This window comes from Phacochoerus africanus, chromosome 3, assembly GCF_016906955.1.
Source record: "Phacochoerus africanus isolate WHEZ1 chromosome 3, ROS_Pafr_v1, whole genome shotgun sequence".
Lineage (NCBI taxonomy): Eukaryota > Metazoa > Chordata > Mammalia > Artiodactyla > Suidae > Phacochoerus > Phacochoerus africanus.
The window spans coordinates 183,871,079-183,891,491 of record NC_062546.1 but is presented as its reverse complement, the minus strand read 5'-3'; the positions used below and the strand labels follow the sequence as shown (position 1 = coordinate 183,891,491).

The 20,413-nt window shown below is 37.7% G+C and overlaps 1 protein-coding gene across 1 annotated transcript in view; it reads left to right on the top strand.

The window, feature by feature from the left end:
• The window catches only part of PECR (peroxisomal trans-2-enoyl-CoA reductase), a 44,775-nt gene that overhangs the window by 302 nt on the left and 24,060 nt on the right, over positions 1-20,413 (top strand). The window contains exons 2-3 of the mRNA XM_047773444.1: positions 13,477-13,610; positions 15,449-15,614. Coding sequence (XP_047629400.1) covers positions 13,477-13,610; positions 15,449-15,614 — 300 coding nt within the window. The remainder of the gene's footprint in view (positions 1-13,476; positions 13,611-15,448; positions 15,615-20,413) is intronic.

Here is a 20,413-nt window from a genome sequence, read left to right as displayed (position 1 = left end):
AACCTGGGGTCGGAGGCTTAGGGGAGCATGAGGTTGCAAAGCAAAAAAGTATCGGTATGGGTGAAATTAAAACCGCGAGGGATAGAGGAGAGAGAACTCTTCCAAAAAAGTTGTGGAGAAGCGTTGAATGATTAACCACCCTTTGTAAACTAAAGGGAAAGTTTGGAGCCAAAGGTATTGTGCCGGAGGTGGGAATTAAGGAAACTTGTGGAAACTTGCTATGGAATTCATTATGGATGTGTATGTAAACTTAATTCATTCTAAAAAGATTTTTTTTAAGTAAACAATTCATTCTGTTTATTGCCTGATAAATGATTAGGAAACATTGGGAGACTTCATTTAATGGAAAAGGTTGTAACATATCCAGAGGCTTCTATCATTATCATCTTTAATCTCTGGTGATATTTACCTTAACATGGGTGAAGACAGGAGTTTGTAAGCACATAAAAAAGGAAGGAAACCTCAAAGGGGGAAACAGATAAATTTACCTATACGAAGATGTAAATCCTCATTGAATTAAAAAACGTAAAGTTTAAAAACACATGAAGAAAAACATTTCCAATATACAACAAATGTATTATATAAAAGAGATCTCACAAAAAAATAAGGAAAGTATCTAACACACTGATAGAAAAATAGGCCTATGATATGGGTCAAGCCTTTCAAATAAAGAGATAAAAATAGACAATGGGAAACTAGTCTAAAATTGACTATGGGGAAATAGTCAACTTTTGGGACAATGAAATGTAAAATCTAACAGTAAAAAGGTGCCATTGTTTTCCCAACAGAATTGTAAAACTTGGAGAAAGTGAAAGTGTTGATGAGGAAGTGAAAAGTCAGGCGAGAATGTAAATCACAAGCTTTCTAGAGATCACTTTGGGGGGAAACATCCAAAAGTTAACAGTATTCACGCTGTATGACCTAGTAATTCCTCTCTCAGGACTTTGCTCTTAGTAAATAGTGAGACAAGTACAAATATGTGTTGACTAGTGAAACATTACAAATGCAATGATTAAATCAGTACAAGGAAATATGCTGCTATTTAAACATCTTGCAATGGAAGACTTTATGTTGTCAAGTGCACACCATGTAAAAAAGCAGAATTCTAAGCAAAAGATGACATTACAATTTAATCATTAATGAAAAACATATATGCAGAAAAGACTGGAAAGACATTTAATATTAACGGCAACTACTTTTTCTGAAAATGATTTGAATTATAAGTGGTTAAATTGTCCTCGTTTTTCAGATTTTTAAAATGAACATGTAAATTGTCTTTGCTTGCCATTGTATTTTTTTTTTCTCTTGTTAAATTGGTCTTTATTTCCCAAGCCTCTTAGTTTTCTTTCTTAAAGTTTGCTTAACACTATGAAAATTCACAGATCTCAGGTAGTGGTTTAGTTTTTCCTTTCATTTTTTCCCCCTAGTTTCAAAAGGATTGCTTCCTGAGCAGAGAAACAATACTCTGGTTGTCTCCTAAACCAGGTATTTTAAAGTAATTGGGAAAACTAGAAATGGGTCACAAGATAAATTTTTCTATCTATTAAAGTTTTTGAATAAGATGTTATAGTCACAGAACGCAGGATGCTTCTTGACACATCAATATGAGGTGTATAAGCAAAATATACTAGAGCAAGAAATCAATATCACTACAAATGGTATATTATGGTATCGATATTTTGAATCAGTCTCTATCTCCTTTTATTAAATTTTTATTTTTTTACAGAATAAAATACATACATTTAAACACAATTACATTCACACAGATTATTATATCATAGATCTTAAGAGACAGATTGACTCCCTCTGGAGAAGTGGAATGGAAAATATGCTGAGACAAATAGATTTATTCTAGACTCTATTCCATTTTGTATGGCTTTCATCCTTACTATTTAGTATTATCTATTACATTTCAATTTTTCTTTAACAATTAGCACTATATTAAAATTGTTATGCAACTAAAATTTATAAAGAAGAAAGCCTTATATACCATTAAATATTTTATATAGCATAATAAAAAGAATAACTGGTAAGAATAACAAAAATAACACACCCTCTGAAAATAAGTAAAATATAAAATGCATAAATTGGTTAAAAAACAGTGTAACTGTATAAATATGTCCTCACAATTTGTTACATCTTATTGATTCTTCAATATAGGCATTACACCATTCTAGGTGATGTGATAAGACATTATAGACCTTACATTGTACCATGGAGAGAAATGGTTATTAATGATACAATTGTAGAACTCTATTATTTAAATGTAAAGTTGCATTATTTAATTATAATTATCATAAGTTCTTTGATGGAGAGGAAATCAGAATCAGTCTAAGGAGATTCTAGCACTCCAGGAATGATGTCGAATGACCCCCTTTATGGTGGATTATGCACTTATTTACTATGAGCTATATTTCTTCTCCAGAGATTCCTTGTTTATATATCAATTGTAGATTTTTGGTTTGCAGTTATTCTGAAGTTTTGATGTAAGAGTCTATATGTATATGAGATTGTTTTAAGTTGTTGTTCTCTTAATTGCAAGTTCATCTCCAGTGTCCTGCATTTGTACCCACCTCTTCTCATGATTTCATGCATGGATGATTTCGTATCTTTACTGTATACATACCTTTACTGGTGAGCCTTGTCATTTGTGGCATTTTTGTTTCCTGTTGCTGTCTTTTCTTTTCTGCCTAGAGAAGTTCCTTTAGTATTTGTTGTAACGCTGGTTTAGGGTTGCTGAAATCTCTCAACTTTTGCTTATCTGTGAAGGTTTTGATTTCTCCTTCAAATCTGAATGAGAGCCTTGCTGGGTTGCCGAGGTCCAGCCCCAGCAGCCAGGGAGTGCCAAAGGAGAGGATGGGCTACAAACAGCGCGGAAAGAATTGGAGCCAACTCCTCAGCTGCATGCTGCAGATGACCCAATTTATTAAATGAAAAGCATCAGTATTTATACCCTATCACAATCAGGTTTCGTGTAAGATGTGACATTAACATTTGATTTAAAGCCCTTTTTGTTCCCTCCACCTGAGATACAAAAAAAAGGTTAGTTAAAACATGTTCCTTTCAACTTTAGATTTTCCTTCAAGATTACAAACTTAAAGTTTCACACCGTATTTTTCTTAAAAGGTCAACAACAGTAGCTATTCTATTCTATATTAAGAACAAAGCTTTAATAAGTAATAAACTATGATACCTAACATTCTTTAACTAAAGGTGTATGTAGTTAACAAAACGCATGAAAGCCTTGGGCTCATGACATTCTTAAAACCACGATTTATTTGGCGCCAGCAAGCTAAGCATTTAACCTATTGTGCTGATTTATGTAAGCTCCAAACCACCAATTTCAATAGAAAGGAGTATTATACCCAAAAATTAGCAAATGCCTCCATAAGGGATAAAAGTTACAGGTGACACTGTTATTTGATAAAAAATATATCTATTATAGAAAATAGCAATGTATAGGCCAAACAACATTTTTTCCAGCCCCAAACTTCTTTTTAAGTAAAGGGACTGAAATCACAAGTTTCCCCTGTATACTCTTACAAAATAGGTGCCATAAATTATTACTCCAAAACAAAGGCTTTTTCCATTACATTGTTTAAATAACTTCACTCTGTTTTGGTTCAAGTGTTTTACGTACCCAGGGCAAATATTTAGCAGTAAGAAAGCTGTGAATAGGAGATAGAAAAAGAAGGATAAACACAGAAAAATAGATTAACATATTTTTTAGGGGATATCATTTTTATTTTCCTGGAGCCGATGTCTTTCAAGGGATTGCTCTGCAATCCTTCTTTTTTCTTCAGCTTGTCTATAGCTCTGCTAACCAGACAAGCCTCACGCATCTGCAATCCTTCTTTCTTCAGCTTGTCTATAGCTCTGCTAACCAGACAAGCCTCATGCAGGTGCTGACTGTGGCTTTGCTTTCTTTACTGGAGCAGCCTTATGGCTCCCGACATCTCCCCCTTTTTTATTTTTTAGAATGAAGGTATGAAGTTCAGTAGAAACCTTAGTGATAGACTGTTTTAAAAGTCTGAAAATGACTGGAAGAAGAAGAAGAACAATTACTAAGACTACTAAAGAGACACCTATATTATAAAAAAATGTTAACCAGGAAGAACGGTTAACTAATCCTTTAAATCCTGAATACAATTGAGAGGATAAATTTTGAGCACTAAAAGCCTTTTCTCCCTCACTCATAGCAAAAATTTCTTTTTTTTTTTATTTATTTTTTTAAAAATTTCTTGATGTAATTTAGTAATATCCAGAGAGAGATCAGAATGATTCCAAACTCCGTCAAGGTGATTTTTGATTTTATTCCAGGTATGAATAGAGTGATTAACTTGTAATGGAGTAACACATATCCATTTAAAATCTGAATGGCACCGCAAGGCTAATTTTATTTTAAGTGTTAATAACTCCTGTCCTATAGCCAAAACTGCTTCTTCCAAAGCATCCACTTTATCATTTAATTTTCTATCAATAATCTCCTGGGTGGTTAAAGCTAAAGTAACATTCTTTGACAATTGGTCTGCAAAGGTGACTGTATGTACTTCCTTTGTGAGAGCTATAGACGACACTGTTAAAGAAGCTATAACAGAAATTAATGCAGTAATCCCCAATATAAGTGCAGCAATAAACCTTTTAGGTCTAAATAATTGATTATTTAAAAGCTGTAGTATTCTTGTACCTTGATTATCATACCAGTCACCTGTAATATTTACTGGAATCATAACATAAGGAGGCTGTCTTACAATCAACATAATCTTAATATTACCATTATCTTTTGTTAAGCAATTAGTTAATGTGCAATTATAACATTTTACTTTATACAAATCATTTTCCACAGTAATTACAACATCAGCATAATAATATGCAAGCAAAAAAGCATAAGGACTCTGTATACATGACTTAACTATATAGGTTGTACTTTTCCATGGCCTATGTAATATAACTGGACATAAGGCTGATATAGCTTTCCATAGATGGGGCTGAAAATAAACTTTCTTTTTATCATTAGCCTTATAAGTTAACACAGGAGCTACCCATCCATTATCTGTTAATTTATTTGCCAGTAGTGGAGGTGGGAGGCGATCATCAGTCCACTTTAGGGATTGATTATATTTATTAAGCCATCCCCTAAAATCTTTATTTGGATTTGGAGAATTCCACTTATATATCTTCAAATTATGATAAGGGTCCACATTTGGATCGGTAGTATTATACATACAATAATTCCAAGGTGGGAACCCTGTCCCATAATTTACTCTATCCCACAAGTTATCCAAATCTGGGTAATAATGAGTATCATTTTGACGTGGAATAGAACAACCCAATTGACATTTAGGATAAGAAAATTTATGATAAAAACTTACTGCTCCATTAAATGGGTAATTAATTACTTTATCTAATGTATGGGTACTCCCAGGCCCAAGATAAATAATTGTCCATGAATAGAAATTTTGTTTATAATAGGCTGAACGAGGCTTAGGTTTTCTATCCACTGGACTAAAGGTTATAGCTCCATCAATTTGAGTAGGCGAACATCCAGCAATATTATTTGAAGCCCCTTTTGAGGAAGTAAGTGGTAAAATAAAACATATTGGGAAAGCATGAGTACTACCTGAAAAATTATAACCTTCAGTAATAGCTTCTGTAATTTCAAAAGGAGCAGGGGGTAATCCTGGACCCCCCAACAAATCAAACTGATTAGTATGTATTTTAATCATTTTATTATCCCAAGCCACAGGCTGAAAGCTTGGAGGATTAGGAAAAAATGTCCAATAAGACTTATTATTTTCAGTGCTTACCTGAGCAGAATTAATAGACAGAATAGATAAAAAGGCAACAAATAAAACACTTAAGCTTGGATTCTGGTCCTGAGACAGAATGAGGCTTTGGGCATCAGCAGTCAGCTTCTTGATATCTCCCCAAGTTGGACCCCTGGATTGCTGCGCCGATCAGGCTCTACGAGGGGGTCTAGATCTTGATGGACTGACAGCTGGTGACAGTGGGATGATTATCGGTGGTCCTGTGTGAGGGTTGGTTCTTGGGGCTCGACCTCATCATCTCAGAGACAGCTGAGGATCCCTTGGAGGAGAGGAAGACCTCCTAGGGGATCAGGATGTTCTTCCTCTCTTTCTCCTTGGAGAGTTGTCTATATGAAACCTTTTTAGCCATAGGCGGATTTCTCCCACTCCACTTTCCTGGCGCCCAATGAAAGCCTTTCTGACATCTAGGGCAAATAGTTTTTGGTCTTGGCATAACTGGAGCAACAGGTGCTGCAGGAGCAGGATGGCCAGGAAGCACAGGAACACAATGTTGTTGATTACCCTGAGGGCATATTTTACTAAAGTGTTCTGTTAAACCAAAAGAGAAACAAGCACCTTTATTTTTTAAGTATTTACTCCTTTTGCCCTTTTGGACCCTGTCCGACTCCTTGTAAAAATTGAGAATAAGTTTCACCCTTGAGTGCGGCTGCCATAGTAACGCCCTGCACATTTGCAGGTCCAATGTCAGCGCACTGTCTGATAAAATCACTGACATTTCCAGTTTTTCCTATCAGGTGTCTTTGACCTTCTGAGGTAGAATGATAAGGAGGGTGATTTAAAGGAGGAGGTAGAATAGATGGGGGCTTCCCAGAGGGCAGACCCGTTATACCTGTTAAAGAGGGTGTATACCCTGTAGCTCCAAAATTGGATGCATTAAATGGTCCATCTCCCCTTTCCTCTCTTTCGTTCTCATATTTTTCCTCCTCATCCTCTAATTCCTGTTGACCCTCAGGATCCAGCCAATCATCTTCATCATCATTTCTTATTGTTGCTACCAATGGTGGGGCCAATGATCCGCTATTAGGTTTAGGAGAAAGGGGTGTCCTTTTATCAGGATCCCTTTTATGTGAAGAAAATAAAGTCTGGCTTAACTTAGATACCTCAGATTGGGGATCTAAAACATCCTGAATAATATTCCAAAGAGCAAAAGCATCAACAGTCACCTTCTCTGGAACAAGAAGAGAATAATAGGTTTTAAGTTCTTCACCTACCTTTGTCCAGGTTTTAAGATTCATGGTCCCCTCTTCTGGGAACCAAGGGCAGGTTTCCTGTATGAAATGTAAAAATCTTGCAAGTTGTTGGTTAGTTACCTTTACACCTCTTTTACTAACCATATGAAGCAAGATTTCAATAAATAATTTTCTCTCTTTGGATGCTGTGTGCCCCATTATCAGGCCTTTATTCTGGATTACTCACCCTTCTGACTCCACTTCTCTCTGTGGAGGGGCTCTAGAAACCCTGGTGTGAGAGCAGAATTGTCCCCAAAATCAAATATACATTACCTCTTATCCGGTCCCTGTTCGGGCGCCAATTAGGTCCAGCCCCAGCAGCCAGGGAGTGCCAAAGGAGAGGATGGGCTACAAACAGCGCGGAAAGAATTGGAGCCAACTCCTCAGCTGCATGCTGCAGATGACCCAATTTATTAAATGAAAAGCATCAGTATTTATACCCTATCACAATCAGGTTTCGTGTAAGATGTGACATTAACATTTGATTTAAAGCCCTTTTTGTTCCCTCCACCTGAGATACAAAAAAAAGGTTAGTTAAAACATGTTCCTTTCAACTTTAGATTTTCCTTCAAGATTACAAACTTAAAGTTTCACACCGTATTTTTCTTAAAAGGTCAACAACAGTAGCTATTCTATTCTATATTAAGAACAAAGCTTGGAGTTCCCGTCGTGGCGCAGTGGTTAACGAATCCGACTAGGAACCATGAAGTTGCGGGTTCAGTCCCTGCCCTTGCTCAGTGGGTTAACGATCCGGCGTTGCCGTGAGCTGTGGTGTAGGTTGAAGACGTGGCTCGGATCCCCTGTTGCTGTGGCTCTGTCGTAGGCCGGTGGCGACAGCTCCGATTCAACCTCTAGCCTGGGAACCTCCATATGCCGTGGGAGCGGCCCAAAGAAATAGCAACAACAACAAAAAAGACAAAAGACAAAAAAAAAACAAAGCTTTAATAAGTAATAAACTATGATACCTAACATTCTTTAACTAAAGGTGTATGTAGTTAACAAAACGCATGAAAGCCTTGGGCTCATGACATTCTTAAAACCACGATTTATTTGGCGCCAGCAAGCTAAGCATTTAACCTATTGTGCTGATTTATGTAAGCTCCAAACCACCAATTTCAATAGAAAGGAGTATTATACCCAAAAATTAGCAAATGCCTCCATAAGGGATAAAAGTTACAGGTGACACTGTTATTTGATAAAAAATATATCTATTATAGAAAATAGCAATGTATAGGCCAAACAACATTTTTTCCAGCCCCAAACTTCTTTTTAAGTAAAGGGACTGAAATCACAAGTTTCCCCTGTATACTCTTACAAAATAGGTGCCATAAATTATTACTCCAAAACAAAGGCTTTTTCCATTACATTGTTTAAATAACTTCACTCTGTTTTGGTTCAAGTGTTTTACGTACCCAGGGCAAATATTTAGCAGTAAGAAAGCTGTGAATAGGAGATAGAAAAAGAAGGATAAACACAGAAAAATAGATTAACATATTTTTTAGGGGATATCATTTTTATTTTCCTGGAGCCGATGTCTTTCAAGGGATTGCTCTGCAATCCTTCTTTTTTCTTCAGCTTGTCTATAGCTCTGCTAACCAGACAAGCCTCATGCAGGTGCTGACTGTGGCTTTGCTTTCTTTACTGGAGCAGCCTTATGGCTCCCGACACTGGGTAAAGTAATCTTGGCTGGAGGTTTTTTCCTTTCATCACATTAAGTATATCATGCCACTCCCTTCTGGCCTGCAGAGTTTCTGCTGATAACCTTATTGGGGTTCACTTGTATGTTACTTGTTTCTTTTCCCTCGCTGCTTTCAAGATTTTCTCTGTCTTTAATTTTGGTTAATTTGATTAATATGTGTCTCGGTGTGTTTCTCCTTGGGTTTATTTTATATGGTACTCGTTGTGCTTCCTGGAGTGGTTCCTTTCCCATGTTAGGGGAGTTTTTGGCTATTATCTCTTGGAATATTTTTTCTGTCCCCTTCTCTCTCTCTTCTCCTTCTGGTACCCTTATAATACGGATGTTGGTGTGTTTAATGTTGTCCCAGAGTTCTCTGAGACTCTCTTCGATTGTTTTCAATCTTTTTTCTCTTTTCTGTTCCACATCCATAATTTCCACTAATTTGTCCTCCACCTCGCTTATTCGTTCTTCTGCCTGCTGTATTCTGCTGTTAGCTGCTTCTAATGAGTTTTTTATTTCAGTTATTGTATTTTGCATCACTTGTTTAAATTTTATATCTTGTATCTCTTTGGTCAGTGTTTCCTGTAAGTTATCCATCTTTGCCTCCAGTTTATTTCCAATGTCTTGCATCATCTTCAGCATCAACAATCTAAAGTCTTTTTCCTGGAGGCTAAGAATCTCATCACTTAACTGATTTTCTGGGGTTTTTCCTTTCTGCCTCATCTGAGTTATGGTTCTCTGTCTTTTCATTTTTATAGGTTTTTAGTGTGGTGACCTTTTTACAGATAATAGAGTTGTAGCCTCTCGTACTTCTGGTGTCTGCTCCCCTTGTGGCTGAAGTCAGTATAGGGGCTTGGTGTAGGCTTCCTGATGGGAGGGGCTGATGCCTGCCCACCAGTAGGTGGAGCTGATTCTAATCCCTCTGGTGGGTGGGGCTTCACAGATTTGTCAGATCCTGGCTCAACCTTCCAATGTACTTTTAAAAAAATGTAATGTTGTATTGGAAATGAAACCAGACATGGCCTTGTAGGGCTCCTGGGTGCAAGAGCCTGTGTCCCCAATTTCTTGTTCTTAGGAAATGGGCCTCGTTCAGACACCATGACCTTCCCTGAGTTCCTAGGGACAGGTTCAGACAGTTGCTGATCAGGGAAGGGAGGAACAGTCAAGCAACAATAGTACAGCCTTGGGGCAGGGTCCTGGTTCCCTCTCAAGGGATACACATAATAACATAGGCAGCTTATACACCTAAGAGAAAAGTTATATTCCTTATGCTTCTTTTAGAAATGAATATTTATTTATTTATTTATTTATTTTTTATTGTTTTTTACCTTTTCTAGGGCTGCTCCCATGGCATATGGAGGTTCCCAGGCTAGGGGTCTAATCTGAGCTGTAGCCACCGGCCTACACCACAGCCACAGCAAAGCCAGATGCTAGCCACGTCTGCGACCTACACCATAGCTTATGGCAACCGGATCCTTAACCCACTGAACAAGACCAGGGATCAAACCCAAAACCTCATGGTTCCCAGCCGGATTCGTTAACCACTGAGCCACGAGGGGAACTCCAGAAGTGAATACTCTAAAACGGAACAGCCTAGAGTCCTTCCTCGTCCTTCTTCCTGAATTAATGGACCCTAAACATAATCACCCATAAACTAAAGATTAGGTACCCCGAGCACAGTTGCCTGTGAGTTAAAGATTATTAGCACATGATGTTTTTCAGGGGCTTTCTTAGTTTGTTCTAATCTCTGATCAATATGCCCTTTTCACAAGCACTGTTATTCTAGGCAATAACCCAGAAGACCACCGTCATGATCACACCAAGATCTCCTGACTCCAGCTTTGATGACTAAGATTCCCCCAAAGAAAGAAGAATGCATGTTTGTCCCAATCCTAATTCCTATTGGAAAACCTGTTTTTCTTTTAACTATAAAACTTCCTGAAATTCTTCTGGGGGGCACAGTCTTTAAAGCATTAGCCTGCAGTGATGCTCCTTTGCCTGGCAAAGCAATAAAGCTTTTTTTTTTTTTTTTACTCCTTCACCCAAAACTCTGTCTCTGCCTTTCAGTTTGGCACCAAGCAGACAGAGGGCCAAATTCCGGCAACAGAAATGCATTTCCTTCAGTGAAGGAATATACAAACAAGTTTTACTCTGACTTAGTTTTATTTTTTTATGCCAGAATTAATGGCTGTTTCCTGAAAATTGTTATAGAAACCCAAGCGGGCAAAAGAAACGAAAAAGAAAGAGAGCCAGTTCTATTTCCAGTGAGAAGGCTACTCTTTTTTTGGCATGAAGTTGACTTTTGAGGCATACTTTTTAAAGTGGTGACTATTGTGTTGCCTTTCACATCAAACGATTTTGACTGTCCCTTTTCTGAGAGGGTGCAGAAAGCCCTTGCTCACGAGAGGGTAGGATGTAGCAAGCGGGATTGGAATCCTCTTCATCTATTTGACAGCTGCCATTAGGCAAAGGGAGTCACAATTCCTTCGAAAAATAGTGAACCTGAGACCATTCACACTGAATTCAGGCCAGATCCTTGTCTCTGACCTCAAGTTAGCCGTTCTTTTTTGTGACAGTGGATAAGATGAAAATAGCCATAAAAAAGAAAGACATAATGCCATTTGCAGCAATATGGATGGAACTAGAGACTGTCATACTGAGTGAAATAAGTCAGAAAGAGAAAGACAGATACCATATGATGTCACTTATAACTGGAATCTAATATACAGCACAAATGAATGTTTCCACAGAAAAGAAAATCACAGACTTGGAGAGTAGACTTGTGGCTGCCGGAGTGGGGCGAGGCGGAGGGTGTGGGAGGGATCAGAAGCTTGGGGTCAAACTTTTGCTCTTGGAATGGATTTACAATGAGATCCTGTTGTGTGGCATTGAGAACAATGTCTAGATACTTCCATAGCAACACAACAACGCGAGGGAAAAATATGCTTCTTTCAGAAATGAATACTTTATTTATTTATTTATTGTCTTTTTACCTTTTCTAGGGCTGCTCCCGTGGTATATGTGTGTGTAACTTGGTCCCCATACTGTACAGTGGAAAAAAAAAAAAGATGAAAGTAGGAACTGCAGGTTGAGATTGTGAGGCAACATGGCACTTTTTCTTGCTCTGGTGACTAGGTTCCAACCAACCCTGGGGACCTAGAAGGGGCTTAATAAATGTAGCCTCTGAGTTGAAGATCGTAAGGAACCAGTAAGCCCAAGCAGGGAAGCAATGTGCTTAGCTACAAATGCCTCAGATATAGAAATAATTCACTATTTGCTGGTTCCTTCTACACCTTGTTCTAAAGAAGTTTATCAAGCTTTTTGAATTTCTCTAGCAACTCATATAAACCACCACCAAAAAAAAAAATCCATCTAAATCATTTAACATAAGGGTGAGGAGAAGGAAAAAAGGAAAAAGATAAAAGGAAATTTTATCTAATAATTTTCTAGTTTATGATAAATTGAGAGCATTGCAATAAATGTAGGTAGTATAAAAATATATATATAAAAAAATGAGATTTCTCATTCTGCTCAACTCCAAAATCCCCTTCCTGGTGATTTTTTACAAGTCACCCACGTACGCACATGCATATACTTTGTTATTTACAAAACTGGGACCAAAGTTTTTTTGTTTTGTGTAGGGCTGCACTCACAGCATGTGGAAGTTCCCAGACTAGGGGTCTGATCAGAGCTGCAGTTGCCAGCCCACACCACAGTCACAGCAACTCTGGATCCAGGCTGTGTCTGCGAGCTACACCACAGCTCATGGCAACACTGGATCCTTAACCCACTGAGCAAGGCCAGGGATTGAACCCAAAACCTCACGGATACTAGTTGGGTTCTTAAGCCACTGAGCCCTAATAGGAACTCCTCTGGTGGTTTTTTGCTAGATGTCAGACATTTGAGTTTTACCTTGTTGGATGCTAGTTATTTGATATTCTCATAAATATTATTAAGCTTTGTTTTGTGATACAATTAAGTTACTTGTAAACAGCTTAATACATTAAAGAGGCTTTCTCTCTGTTAAATATTAACTCTAATAGCTTTTAGTCTAGATTAATTTTGCTGCCCTTTTGTTTACTTCACCTTCTGCCCCATAAATTTGTGCCCTGTCTGGAACACTAACTATTCCTAGGGCTGCGTGCATATCTGGATTTTTTTCCTTCTTTATTTTGGAAGGTTCTTTCCTAGGCTCAGGTACTTCCCTTTTTCACATGAACTGATCAGTGAAGATTTGAGGGAAGTCTCCAGATCTCTGGAGCTCGCCCCTGTGTTCCTGTCTTCTCTGTGCCCTGGGTAGGCTAGCTATCTTGGCCTCCCTGGACTTCCAACTTCATCTCTTCATCCAGGAGACTGCTGGGCTCCAAATGGGTTTCTCCTCCCTGTGCTGCAATCTGAAGACCCTCTCTAGGCATCAATCTGGAATAATAATAGGGCTCGTGTTGTTTGTTTCCACTCTTTGGGATCACTATCCTGTACCCTGATATATCCAATGCCCCAAAATCATTGTGGCATATGTTTTGTTCAGTTTTTTAGTTGTTTTGGGTTGGAGGGTAAATTCAGTTCCTACTATTGCATCTTGGCTATGAGCAGGAGTCCTAATTCATGTTTTGTTTTTGGTTTTGTTTTTTGTTTTTGTTTTTTACAGGAACCCATGAAGTATTTTCTAAACATTATTATTTTTGAAATTTAGACAACTAATGAAAACATATTTACTTATTCTTTCCTCTTCTTTTCTCAGGGTGTAATGTGGTCATTGCATCCCGGAAGTTTGATAGATTAAAATCCACTGCGGATGAACTGATGGCCAGTCTGCCTTCTGCCAGCAAGGCTCAAGTCACTCCGATAAAATGCAATATCCGTAATGAAGAGGAGGTGATGCAAATCTACCTTTTTTATTTGTTGGCTTTAATTTATAGTAGTTGTTCCTAAAACCAATTGTACTTTAGGTTTTCCTATGGTAGTTGTCTTAGGTGGGATTCACCAGAAATAGAGCCTATAAAGGAAAATTTGCTTTGAATAGCTCATAAATTTCTTTTTTTCTCTTTCAGATTTTTTTTCACATAGATTATCACAGACTAATAAGACAAGTTCTCTTCTGCTATACAGCAGGTGCCCATTGGCCAATCATTCCATATACCTCAATGTGTAAATGCCAATCCCACGCCCCCAGTTTATCCTTCCCCCACCCTCTCACCTGTCCCTGTTGGTAACCATAAGTTTTTCAAAGTCTGTGAGTCTGTTTCTGTCCTACAAATAAATGCATTTGTATCCCTTTTTAAGATTCCACATATAAGTGATATCATATGATATTTATCTTTCATTGTCTAACTTCACTTAGTATGATAATGTCTAGGTCCATCCATGTTGCTGCAAATGGCATTTCATTCTCTTTTTTTGTCTTTTTAGGGCCACACCAGCAGCAAATGGAGGTTCCCAAGCTAGGGGTCTAACACAAGCTGTAGCCGCCAGCCCACACCACAGCCACAGCAACGCCAGATCCGAGCCACATCTGCAACCTACACCACAGCTCACAACAACGCCGGATCTTCAACTCTGTGAGCAAAGCCAGGGATCAAACCCAAAACCTCATGGTTCGTAGTTGGATTCGTTAACCACTGAGCCACGATGGGAACTCCCATTTTATTCTCTTTTTAAGGCTAATATTCCATTGTATATATGCACCACATTTTCTTTATCCATTCCTCCGTTGGTGGACATTTAGGTTGTTTCCATGTCTTGGTTATTGTAAATTGTGCTGCAGTGAACATTGGGATACAAGTATCTTTTCAAATGGTGGTTTTCTATGAGATGCCCAGGAGTGGGATTGCTGGATCAAATGGTAATTCTATTCTTAGTTTTTTGAGGAACCTTACACCAATTTCCATAGTGGTTGCACCAATTTACATTCCCATCAACTCCACACCCTCTCCAGCATTTATTGTTTGTAGACTTTTTGATGGTGGCCATTCTGGTGGTACCTCATAGTAGTTTTGATTTGCATTTTTTTAATAATTAGTGAGGTTGAGCATCTTCTCATGTAATTTTGGTGTTTTTGTGAAAGAAGGTGAGCTAAGTTCTTCTACTCCACCCTCTTGTCCCAATCTCCCCAGGAAATTCTTGAGCTAAGGATGTACTGAGTGAGTGAGGAAGGGAAACTAAGCAAGGACAGTTTCAGCTAGACACTACTCTTTGTGCCTTTTGCCCTGTAAGTCATTTTGGAATGTCTATTTCATCACTATCCATTATTCTAGGTTGGTAGCTTACAAATTAAAACAATGGAGGAATGATCCATGTCCTTGGATAAATTCCGTCGTCAAAATTACAAATTTATCTTTATGATCTATAGGTATTGGATATTGGTAAATTATTCACTGTTACAGGATTTTCATTGTAGCTACATTTCCATTTATTGAGGTACTCAAAGTTACCATTCACTGTGAGACATTGCAAGCTCTTCTACTCTCCTAGAGCAAGTGATAAAGTCTTAGTATTTACGTTATTAAACAGTTCCTCTTAATTTTCCACCCATATATTGCCTCTCTCCCCTTTCTTCTTTCTGCTGGTAACCACTAGTTTGTTCTGTGAGTCTGCTTCTTTTCTGTTATATTCACTAGTTTGTTGTATTTTTTTAGATTCTGCATATAAGTGATATCACACAATATTTGCCTTTTTCTTTCTGTCACCAGTTCACTTTTAATGTTTTTCTTTAGGTGAATAATTTGGTCAAATCCACCTTAGATGTTTATGGTAAGATCAATTTCTTGGTCAACAATGGAGGAGGCCAGTTCATATCTTCTGCTGAAGACATCAGTTCAAAGGGGTGGCACGCTGTGATTGAAACCAACCTGACAGGCACCTTCTACATGTGCAAAGCAGGCAAGTGTGATAGACAATCCAAAAAGTCAAAGTGTCTTTATGTTAAGATCAGAGAGAACTCCGAGAGAGGAATTATTGGCGACTCAGAAGCTTCATATCCTCAACACTTACTGCCCTGGTTTAACTTGTATACGACATTATAACATAAATTGCCATGTTTCTGGATAGTAATTTGGCAGTATTCATAAATATGATTATTGTTTGATCTGATAATTTTTTTAGACGTGCTAAAAATTACTATACAAAGATATAGCCTCAAAGTGCTTATAAAGTTAAGAAAAATGCTACGCTTATTTTTTTTTTTTTATGGCCACACCCACAGCATATGGAAGTTCTTGGGCCAGATGTTGAATCCAAGCTACAGCTGTGATGTATACCAGATCCTTCAACCCATTGTGCTGGGCCAGGGATCAAACCCACATCTCCACAGCAACCTGAACCTTTGCAGTCAGATTTTTTTTTTTTTTTCAGGTTCATACCCACAGCATATGGAGGTTCCCAGGCTAGGGGTCAAATCAGAGCTGCAGCCGCTGGCCTACACCCCAGCCACAGTGACAGCAATGCGGGATCCAAGCCACATCTACAACCTACACTGCAGCCCATGGCAATGCTGGATCCTTACCCCACTGAGCGAGGCCAGGGATTGAACCTGTATCCTCATGGATACTAGTCAGATTCATTACCACTGAGTCAAAACAGGAACTCCCTGCAGTTGGATTCTTAAAGCCACTGTGCCATGGCGGGTACTCCTTATTTTGTTTTCAAGAAATGAATCTATTAAATTTATTGTGAGGACCTGTTAAGTAATTCAGTGAAAACTTTAGGGAGAATATGAGTTCACATTTTTTTCTAATAAGAAATTAACACACACACATAGTCTTCAGATTGAATATTATGTTTCATAGGTGGAAATATTAAACCCTGAAATTTGGTAACTAAAAAGTTTCAAGGCATTTTAATGCTGAAAAATGTGGAACAAGTATAATTCTGACCCACTGGGTCTTCACCACAACATGCATTAGGCTTTATATTCTTAGCTCTAAATAAAAAGTCTTGCAGATATTTCCAGGTTTCCTCTTTATCTAACTGAAAGTATAAAGTTCTGTATTAATCGTGATACAGGATTGGTTGCTGAAGTGTAGAGATCCAGAAAGATCCAAAAAAAACAAAAAAAAAAACAAAAAAAACCCAGGAGCTAGAATAAGATAGCTGATTTTTCCTTCACATAAAAAGTCAGGGTATATAGTCTGGGTTGATATGATAGTTTCACAGTTTCTAGGAACTGAGGATTCTCCTTGCTTTACTCTCTTTGACATGTGGTTTCCATTCCATGGTCCCAAATGGCCACTCCAGTTCTTTCTGTCATAACTGCTTTCCAGACAGCAGAAATGGGAAAAAGTGAAAAGTGTAATACTCATTCTTTTTTAACGGTACCCTCTGGAATATATGTAATATAAATATATAACATTATATTTACTGACATTCATCAACTAGAACTCAGTTAAATGATCATACCTACCTATGCGGGAGACTGGGGGATAGAATCTTTCGGTAGGTAGCTATGTGCCTAAGTACAAATTCAGTTTCTCTGTAAGAAGAAGAGAATGAGTATGAGGAGATAGCTTATAGTCTCTAACTCAACCTTCATGGCTCAGAGCTTTGACACCTTCAGTTCAACAGTCTCTTACCAACCTGAGGTTCCTTCCTAACAGCCATTACTTAGAAGTCTGCAGAGTCTAGATTTAGTTATGATTTTTATTAGCCAGAATTGAATTAAAGAGTACAGAGCCTATAGTGTTTTTGTTTTATTTTTACTTTCTTTTTTCCTTCTTTTTTTTTTTTTGCTTTTTGCTTTTTAGGGCCGCACCCATGGCCTATGGAATTTCCTCGGCCAGGGGTCAAATCAGAGCAACAGCAGCCAGCCTATAGCCACAGCAACACCAGATCTGAGCTGCAGCTGAGACCTACGCCACAGCTCATGGCAACACCACATCCCCAACCACTCAGCAAGGCCAGGGATCGAACCCTCATCCTCATGGATACTAGTCAGATTTGGATTCATTTCTGCTGTGCCACAACGGGAACTCCCTATTTTTACTTTAAATGTTGGGACATAGCTTTTGGTTCTTGACAACAAGGAATATGAAACATTTTTTTCTGTACCATAATGATAGCAGTGAAAAACTGAAAACCATTTAAATATTCTAGAGTAAAAGATTAGTTGAGTAAAGTTTTTTTTGTTTTGTTTTTTGTCTTTTTGCCATTTCTTGGGCCGCTCCTGCAGCATATGGAGGTTCCCAGGCTAGGGGTCTAATCAGAGCTGTAGCCACCGGCCTATGCCAGAGCCACAGCAATGCAGGATCCGAGCCACATCTGCGACCTACACCACAGCTCACAGCAACACCAGATTCTTAACCCACTGGCAAGGCCAGGGATCGAACCCGCAGCCTCCTTGTTCGTAGTCGGATTCGTTAACCACTGAGCCACAATAGGAACTCCAAGTTGAGTGAAGTTTTATACATCTCTAGGGTAGAGTACTATGCAGACACTAAAAATATAAAATATACTTTTCAATATGAAAGGATGGTCCAAGGTATCATCATTATCATTATTATTATTGCTTTTTAGGGCTGCACCCACAGCGTATGGAAGTTCCCAGGCTAGGGGTAGAATCAGAATCAGAGCTACAGCTGCCAGCCTATGCCACAGCCAAAGCAACGCAGGATCCAAGGTGTATCTGTACCACAGCTCACGGCAACGCTGGATCCCTGATTCACTGAGCGAGGCCAGGGATCGAACCCGAGTCCTCATGGCGACTAGTCAGGTCCATTTCTGCTTCTCCACAATAGGAACTCCGCTCCCAGATATCATTGAGTGAAAAAGCAAATTATAGAACACTCTATCCAGTGTGATCACATTTCTGCAAAAAAAAGTATATATTTATATATGGTTATATGTGTATAGACATAATTCTGAAAGTTTTTAGCAAAATATTAATTTACATTTTTAAAAATCTTTTTTCTTTTTGCTTATCTGCTTTTTCTGTTTTTCTAAAATGGGCATGTATTATTTATGTAATTAAAATGATTTACATCATGAGTGCCCTGATGTCCCAGGGTTTTTTTTAGCTTGTACGCTTTGACATATGTTATCGTTAAAGAATTGTGGGAAAATCCACATATGAATTAGGGGAATTTGGACTTTCCAAAAGCCTTTAATTATTCATTTTACTGATATAAGAATTTTTTCTCCAAGTTTATTTTTTGAAAACTCTTGAATGTATGAAAAAGAAATAACACGATGAACTCCAGTATAGGCATACCTCGTTTTATTCTGTTTTGCTGTATTGCACTTTGAGCAAATCTATCAACACTATTTTTCTAACAGCACTTGCTCACTTTGTGTCATATTTTGGTAATTGTTGTAATATTTTAAGCTTTTTCACTATTATATTTGTTATGATGATCTATGATCAGTGATCTTTGATGTTACTGTTGCAAAAAGATTATGACTCTCTGAGGCTCAGGTGATAGTTAACACTTTTTAAGCAATAAAGTATTTTTTTAATTTATTGAAGTATGATTGATTTACAATGTTGTGTTAATTTCTGCTATACAGAGCAAAGATGATTCAGTTATACATATATATATATATATATATTCTTTTTCATATTCTTTTCCATTATGGTTTGTCACCATTGGGCAAATTAAAAGATAAGCCACAGACTGGGAGAAAAGGTTTCCAAATCACATATCTGATAAAGGACTCGTACAGAATATACAAAGAACACTTATAATTTAACAAAATGAAATCTACCCAGTTAAGAATGGGCAAAAGATTTGAGTAGGTATTTCTCCAAATAAGATTTATGAATGGCGAAGAAGCACATGAGAAGATTCTTAATACCAGTAATCACTTTAAAAAACGCAAACCAAGGAATTTCCTGGTGGCCAAGCAGTTAAGGACTCGACATTGTCACTGCTGTGGTGAAGGTTTGATCCTTGACCTGGGAACTTCCGCTTGCTGCAGGTGTGGCCAAAAAAAAAAAAAATGTCAATCAAAACCTAAGATACCACTCTATACCCACAAGAATAGCTTTAATGAAAAAGTCGGACAATAATGGTAGGAGAAACTGAAACCCTCATGCATTTCTGGTGGGAATCTAAAATGGAGGAAATACTTTGAAAAACAATTAGGCAGTTTCTTAAAAATTTAAACATAGAGTTACCATGTGACCTGACAGTTCCACTCCTAGTTAATTACCTAAGAGAAATTAAAACATATGTCCATACAAAGACTTGTATTCATAATCACCCAGAAGTGGAAGCAATCCAGTCGTTCATCAGTTGGTGAGTGGATAAATAAAATATGGCGTGTACACACACCGGAATAGTATTCAGCAATAAAGAGTAACTATTGGTACATGTTATACAATGGATGAACCTCACAGACATTATTCTGAGTGAAAGAAAGCAAGACGCAAATGACCAAATATTGTATGATTCCATTTTTATGAAATATTCAGTAAGGGCAAACCTATAGAAACAGAAAATAGATGAGTGTTTGCTTGGGGATGGGCTGAGCTGCACATAGGCACAAAACGACTTTTAGGGGTGATGGAAGTGTTCTAAAACTGAATTGTGGTGATCATTGCACAATTCCATTTATTTATTTAAAATCACTAAATCATATACATAAGATTACATTTTTTGATATGTTAATTGTACCTCATCTGGTATTTTTATAAAAAGAAAATATAAATTAAAAAATTTCAAATTTCAAATAAGTAGCATGCTAGA